The sequence below is a fragment of the Oreochromis niloticus genome, unplaced genomic scaffold (assembly GCF_001858045.2).
Source record: "Oreochromis niloticus isolate F11D_XX unplaced genomic scaffold, O_niloticus_UMD_NMBU tig00000920_pilon, whole genome shotgun sequence".
Classification (NCBI taxonomy): domain Eukaryota; kingdom Metazoa; phylum Chordata; class Actinopteri; order Cichliformes; family Cichlidae; genus Oreochromis; species Oreochromis niloticus.
Genome location: NW_020327269.1, coordinates 92,598 through 99,779, shown reverse-complemented (window position 1 = coordinate 99,779; position 7,182 = coordinate 92,598). Strand labels below are relative to the sequence as shown.

Sequence of the window (7,182 nt, the reverse complement as noted above, 5' to 3'; positions counted from 1 at the left end):
AGATTTTAATATTTACCTGTCCTAAATAACCATGCTGGCTACTAATGATTTCAGACCTGAGTGTGTGAGTTCGTGTGTTCAGGTCTCCTGGGAATGTAAAATAAAGATCAGTTTTTGAGCTTTGACCACCCTGGATCCAGTCTTTCTTTGCCGCCAAAAGAACGGGAATTTAATAACCCATAATGTCAGATCTGACAAAATAAAATCCTGAAACTTTTTTTTCTCTGTGCAAAGTTGTTTTATCTCCAGAATAATTGTTTTTCTTTGATTCATTTACTGAAACATGATGGTCTACACATGATGTATTTAAATGAGCTCTACAGGTAAACACATTTATTAACATTAACTGTCCTGTCACTGAAGGTGGCGGCCCAACAAGGACATGGTGCTGAATACATTGAGACCCCCGCTGACTGTCTTTTCAGCTTCAGCCAAAGGTACAGTGTACACTGTGAACCTGACAGCCGGATACAGCCGGAGGTGAGTCAGCAGTTATAAACTACATGCTGCTGAATTGAGTTGAAAGTCCTGGATAACCCACACTGTCATAAAAATGGCACCTATCTGTTGTTGTTTTGTTTGTTTTTTTAGCAAACACAGTTTCGCTCAAAGTTTGGCCCAAATTATCATCCAACATTTCAAGTTTTCCTCAGCACAAATCCAGAGATTGTGACTCTGATAGTCAAAGACCAAGAGGGGACAGAAACCTGGAAATCATCTGTTTACCTGCCAGGTAAGGTTCCTGCCAAATGCCAGAGCAGAAATTACCCTGCAACTTTTTTTTTTCTATTAAAGTTCAACTGAAATCATATTTAAGTTTCTTTTGATGTGCATTTCAGCATCCTGTTAAATGTCTATTCTCTATATTTTTTCCTTCAGCACCAAGAACAGAAACCTTAATGAGGAATGTTTCAGCTGAGGCCCAAGTCCCGGCAGATGAGAGGCTGTTCACAGTTCGCACAGAGTTTATAGACAGCGTGTCTGAATGTGTTTTAAACAAACTTCTGGATAAACTCCTCGAACAGCACGTTATCAATGATCAGGAGATGGAATCAGTCAGATCACAGCAGAGCAGAGCAGATAAAGCACGAGATGTGATTGACACGGTGCGACGAAAAGGAAATGAAGCCAGCTCACTTCTGATCTCTGCTCTCTGTGAGGAAGATCGATGCCTTTCCAAAGAGCTGAACTTAACTCTTTATCTTCGAGCCCGTCGCCGGCGACGGGTTTTTCCAATGGTTCTTTAAACTAGTGTAACTCTTCAGCGGTGAGTGCAATCTTAAAAAATCCAGCAGTTCTTGAAAGCAGCGTAGCTGTGCTTTTCATTGATATCAGAGTCATTACCGTAATCCTAAGCACTGCGCCACAGCAGCCCTGGGAAGACTAAGGTTAATTGATTGATCATACTTTATTCATCCCGAGTGAAATTGGGTTAAGGCTGCCGACCGTGCCAGTGCCATCTTACTGTTAACAGAGAGAGCGAGTGAGTGCAAAGGGGTCAAATAGAAAATTGACATTATGTCAGACATTTTGGGGTTTTTTTTCGCATTTTTTACAATTATTTTATTTTTGCTGTGTTTTTAGTGTCTTATATAAGAAATAGCAGTTGCTGGATGTAACTCCAGTTCAATTTGTCATGATTAGAGTGAGAACATTGTTTTATGCCATGTTGTTTTTTATTTTATATATGACTTATCACCCATCAGCAAACATACACTGCCCAGCCCTCTTCCAACACCTGAAAAAGCAGGTAGTTTAGTCTTGTAGAGCATACAGGCAGAGCTGTTATGTGACTTTTACAGGTGGATTTAGTATCAGATACACACACAGGCTCGGGATTGCGATGGATGCTGATTTAATTACAGTGATAGGGCAATATTTACAAGGGATGGGGCTATGTACAGTGACAGGGTAAATGTGTGAGGAGACGGAGCCGAGGGGATGAAACAGAGCCGAGGTATGCGGGAGGATAGGTGGGGAACTGGAGCGACTTGAAACACAGAAAATACAGGTATGGGCAGTGGCCACAGGCTGGTGCGAAGTAAATCTCCATCACAGATCCAAGAAGGCCGATACCAAACGAAACAGGCAGGCGAGCAGGCGGCATGACAGGCACTTGTAGAAGCGACAATACTCCGACACCAGACGTCCGTCGCACAGCTCCATAAATGCTCCCACTGATGATGTCCGATGCGCCGCAGGTGTGCCGGAATACTTTTAGGGTTCAATATTGAGGAGGAGTGTAAAAACAACCATGGTCCAGAAGAGCTTGGTCAAACGATTGATTTCAATGAACACACGCAGCGTGGGGAGATGTACACTGTACGCAGACAGCATCAGATCTCCGTCCCAAAAGCTACACAACAATAGTTTTGTGCATCGGGGTATGTTTACTGATGCCCCCTCTACGTCATCACATGCATCAGTTTCAAAACCACAAATGTTCTGTTGACAACTTGTAACACAGTTTAAAAAGAACATTGTCTCCATCTCGACGGCAGGTGCTTCCTGCCGCTGCCAGACGCCCGCTTATCGTCTGGAACATCAGGCCCACGTTCTGCACAAACTGTCACATATGCACGCACAATTTTGCAGTTGCAAGCAAAACATGATTAAACTTTCACCTATAAATGATTCTTTCTAAGTGAGTGTGTGTGTGGGTGTCTACGTGTGTGGGGGTGTGTGCTAACCACAATTGCACCCTATTTCACCTCGCCGACTAGGTACTGACCTCTTACCAGACAGAGAGACAGAAGCCACTCTCATATATGTAATAACCGAACTGAAACTATGTATATGTAATCTACTGAATAAATGTTTTAATCAAGAACCTCTACTAAAGGCTTAATCAAAAGATACAAATGAATAAAAGATAATAAAGAATAACTTGGTTATTAAAATAGCATCATCCAAACAGCTCCTCACAAGAACTTACACTTACACTCTGCTTTTAGTTTCACTTTTGCAAAAGCACGCTCTGCAAGAGCATGCGTTTCCTGTGTTACGGGTTCAAAATATTGGGGATGGATACAAGAGGAAAACCAAAATAACAACACTGGTCCGGCCGGGTCAAGTCAAAACGATGATTTTAATGCACACGTGTGGGAGATGAATACTGCACGCAGACAGCATCGATCTCTCACCGAAAACCACACAATAGTTTTTATGAACATCAGGGTATTAGAACGCCCCCTCATGCGTACAATACAATCAATGTTGACAACTTTTAACACATTGAAAAAACATCTTCTTCTTCCCGAGGCCAGATCCTTCCCGGTAATCTTCTAACTCTGCTTATCCCCTGGAACAAACAGTCTCTCCTGCAAGCACAATCAAACAGCTACAAGGCCTTGCAAACTGTTTTCTAAATATTTGAACTCTCCCCTATACATGGGTTTAACTACTGCTTGTGTGTGTGCGTGTGTGCCTCGGCCTCAGCATTCACTCTGTCTATAAGGACAGAGGCCAACTCTTTATATGTGCAATAACCTAACTGAAACCACACAGGTAATTTTGTGGATGCCCTCAAGGGCTTCCACACTATTGAGTTCCTGTTTCTCTTTATTGTGTGGATGCCCTAAAAGGGCTTCCACACTATTGAGTTCCTGTTTCTCTTTATTGTGTGGATGCCTTCAAAGGGCTTCCACACTATTAAATTCCAGTTTCTCTTTATTCTTTATCTTTATTATTCTTCATCTGCAAGTTGCTTCCGTACGTTTTTCGGCACTGAACTACTCCCTCAGCTTTCAGCCGATTTTCACCGTTCAAACTCTATACTGTTCTGCTCTTTCTGCTAATTCCAGCTATGACTTTTGGTATTTATTACTATTTTACTATCTAAAATATTACACTTTTTTCCTTTAATTTGTCCCATTGAAATGAATATAAAACTTCCACAATTCTGCTAAAACTTGTTTGTTTTTGAAACTTAACTACTTCCTCATACTTTCACCTAGAAACTCCATTCAAACTTTAAAATGTTCTCAGATTATTGGGCTATTCCTGTCTGATTCAGCTTTTTCAGATCTTCTACCGTTTTAATCTTATACCTCTTTAAGTTTTCAGTTGCAAAATTGTGATTTTTCAGAAAATACATGCGTTGTTATAATTGCTATGCAATTAACTCAGAGTGTGCACTTGTCCTTTCTGAATTTTCTCTTCATGTCTGAACAACTTCTTGCTACTCACTCAATTTCCACTCAACCCCCACAAATTATACATCAAAACGTAGGTATTTTTGCTGGCTTTCAGAAAATGTCACTATCATTGTTGTGGGATTTATAGAATTTTGGCAAATCTCCTCAGACTAACACAAGGTCTCAAAACTCTCCATAGAAAGTCAATGGAGCGTTTGTTCAAAATCACCGCTGGATTTCTCTAATGAGAGGCATTTTCGAATCGTCATATCTCCTTAACGAAACAAAGTTGAGACATGATGCTTGTGCCAATATATCTTCAGGCATCCCTGATGCTCACAATTCAAGAATTTTTTCCTCACCTGTTACCGTTTGTCCATGAATTACACTTGTTTGAGGGTAGGAAATTTGTCCTTCGCTCAGATTTCTTCAGATTTCAAACTCTGGAAATGAGGCACTTTTTTCTCAACAGTGTCTCTGCAACAGTGACCTGAAAATTCCCATGACTGTTCACCAAAGCCTGCTGTTTCTTACGGTAAAAGAATGATTTTGATGCTCCATATAGATTAAGAGTTACAAAACGTTGTTTGAAGGCAAGTCAAGGCAGTTTTGCTTTGCCTCTACTCAGTTACAGTGTATTACAAGTCATATATCTTCAATAATTTATATTTATCTCTGAATTATGAAGATCTGCAGATTCCCCCATCTCTTCTGAACAAAACGGTGTCAGAATGACCGTTCTAGCTCCTACGGTTAGGAAATTATGACCATTTGTTCGAGGGAATACTGAATGTGAGAAATACACTGAAGAAAACTTATACCTCTCTCTGTAGCTGTGTCCCAAAACGTCGGCTGCATCCTTCGGAGGACCCGGCCTTCGCGGTATACGTGGGCCGGGCCCTTTAAAGGCCGAGAAGCCCGAAAGTGCGAGGCTTGTGAAATGGGACGGTCTAGCCTTCAGATTTGCGTCACCAGCTGTTCCCGCCCTTACCACTTCTCCCCGCCCTTACCACTTCTCCTCGCCCTTACCGCTTCTCCTCGCGCTTACCGCTTTCTCCCCCTCGGTGAAATAATGGATATCATTGAAACTTTTCTCTTATTTTGGTTATTTTGGTTAATCGAAGACTTACAACAAATCAGCCGTCGCAGACGACTGATTTATCTCCGACTAAGAGATAACCAAGTTCAGGTACAGTGAAAATACATGTTTTCAGGTTCCCCCCCCCCCCATCGTTTATGTGTGTATTTGAAATCTGTTTACTAGCCAAATAAAACTCCGATGTAGAAGTGATTTTATTCGCTCTTTTATGTTTTAGCAGTTAACCAGTAAATTTTACTTAAGTCTGATAATCAAAATAGAGTTTTGACACTTTTTTTTAAAGAACAAGAGCAACATTCATAATAATGACAAGAATTAAACATTTTCCTTATTTTCCTTCACCAGGCGAGACCACAGTACTGCAGGATTAACCTGAGTGTCCCAGTCCTGGACAGGTTTTTTAATAATGAGGACACTAGGCCTGATTTTCGTCTGAGCAGGGAGTCTCTGAAAGTGCTGCTGAACCTCCTTAACCAGGATCGGCCACATGGTTGGGGTGCCACTATTGAGGTCCTTGTGTTTCTTTTCTGGCTGGCAAGTGGAGCATCCTACAGAGTTGTTTCCAGAGTGTTTGCTATTCCTCGCTCCACTGTTCACCGCATCGTCCACAGGGTCACAGAGGAGGTGGTGGCTATTCGCCATCAGGTTATCCATCTCCCTCGGACTCCTGAAGACCTAGATGTCCTGTCTAATGGGTTTGCAGGGCTGGCAAGACACAGAGCCTTTTTTAAGGCTGCTGGTGCAATTGACGGCTGCCATGTCCGCATCAAGCCTCCCGGCGGCCCTGATGGTCAGTGCTACAGAAACAGGAAATTGTTCCCATCCATACTCCTGCAGGCAGTTTGTGACCATCAGGGCTGCTTCATCGATACATATGTGGGTTGGCCTGGGTCAGTGCATGACTCAAGGGTGCTACGCAACAGCCCACTGTACCGGCAGGCTATTTACCCTCCTCCAGGGCATTTCATCTTAGCAGATGGAGGGTACCCATGTCTCCAGCATCCACTTCCCCTCATCACTCCGTACAAGAGGCCAGTTCAAGGTGTGGGAGCCCAGCGCTTCAACTCTCATCATTCCAGGGCACGCTCTATTATAGAGCGTGCTTTTGGAATGATGAAGACGAGGTTCCGGGCCATCTTCCTTCAAGCGCTGGAGGTGCACCACACCTTTGTACCACATGTAATTCATTACAATATAGTGAAATTCTTTTTCAAATAATTATAATGATATAATGGGAACTTTAGTGTATGTACATTAATAAACACCTTATTTGTTTTTTTGTTTTTTTTTTAAAAAAACATCTGTTTCAGGTCATAACAGCATGTGCTGTTTTACACAACATCTGCCTCGGTTCTGGTGACACTATGGACCCGGAGGATGCACCTGAGGATGATGTGCAAGATGAGGGGGAGATGGGTTTGGAGGCAGTCAGTGGTGCTCACTGGCGGGACCAGCTATCTGCTGAGGTGTCTGCCCTGGAGGAGCTACCCCAAGACCATGATTATTTTTAAAAAGGCAAGTATTCTGTTAGTAGAGCATTTTTTAGAGATTACTTGTTAGATCTTTATTAACAGGATTGTTTGCATCTTTCTGAATACATCTTAGTGACATGGCAGCCGTCAGTTACATCAGCCCTGCAAACCCAAGTGACAGATGATGCGGTGGACAGTGGAAACGAGGATCCCTAGACCTTATGGAGATCACCTTGTATGATGCTCCACTTACTAGCTGGAAATACAGACCAAGGTCTTGCTTGTGGCAACTCCTCCATCTCTCTGGTCCTGGTCCGGCACATTCAGCAGCACTGCCTGAGACTTCCTGCTCAGCCAAAGATCAGACCTGGTTAAAAGTACCTGTGCTTACTGGGACACTCAGGTTAATCCTGACTGTAATAATAATTCTTAAGATTTCATGTTTTTTCTATTGTTACTTTCGTCAGACATTTCA

The 7,182-nt window shown here is 42.5% G+C and overlaps 1 protein-coding gene across 1 annotated transcript; it reads left to right on the top strand.

The window, feature by feature from the left end:
• The first annotated feature begins 2,183 nt into the window (after positions 1-2,183).
• LOC109200383 (putative nuclease HARBI1) lies at positions 2,184-6,746 on the top strand. The gene is made up of 3 exons (XM_019355930.1): positions 2,184-2,201; positions 5,581-6,414; positions 6,546-6,746. Exons 1-3 carry the CDS (start codon positions 2,184-2,186, stop codon positions 6,744-6,746), a joined length of 1,053 nt encoding a protein of 350 aa, XP_019211475.1.
• The last annotated feature ends 436 nt before the right edge of the window (positions 6,747-7,182 follow it).

Coding starts and splice junctions, on each gene's coding strand:
- LOC109200383 (XM_019355930.1), top strand. Junction 6,415..6,545: donor ACCACACCTTTGTACCACAT/GTAATTCATTAC, acceptor CATCTGTTTCAG/GTCATAACAGCATGTGCTGT.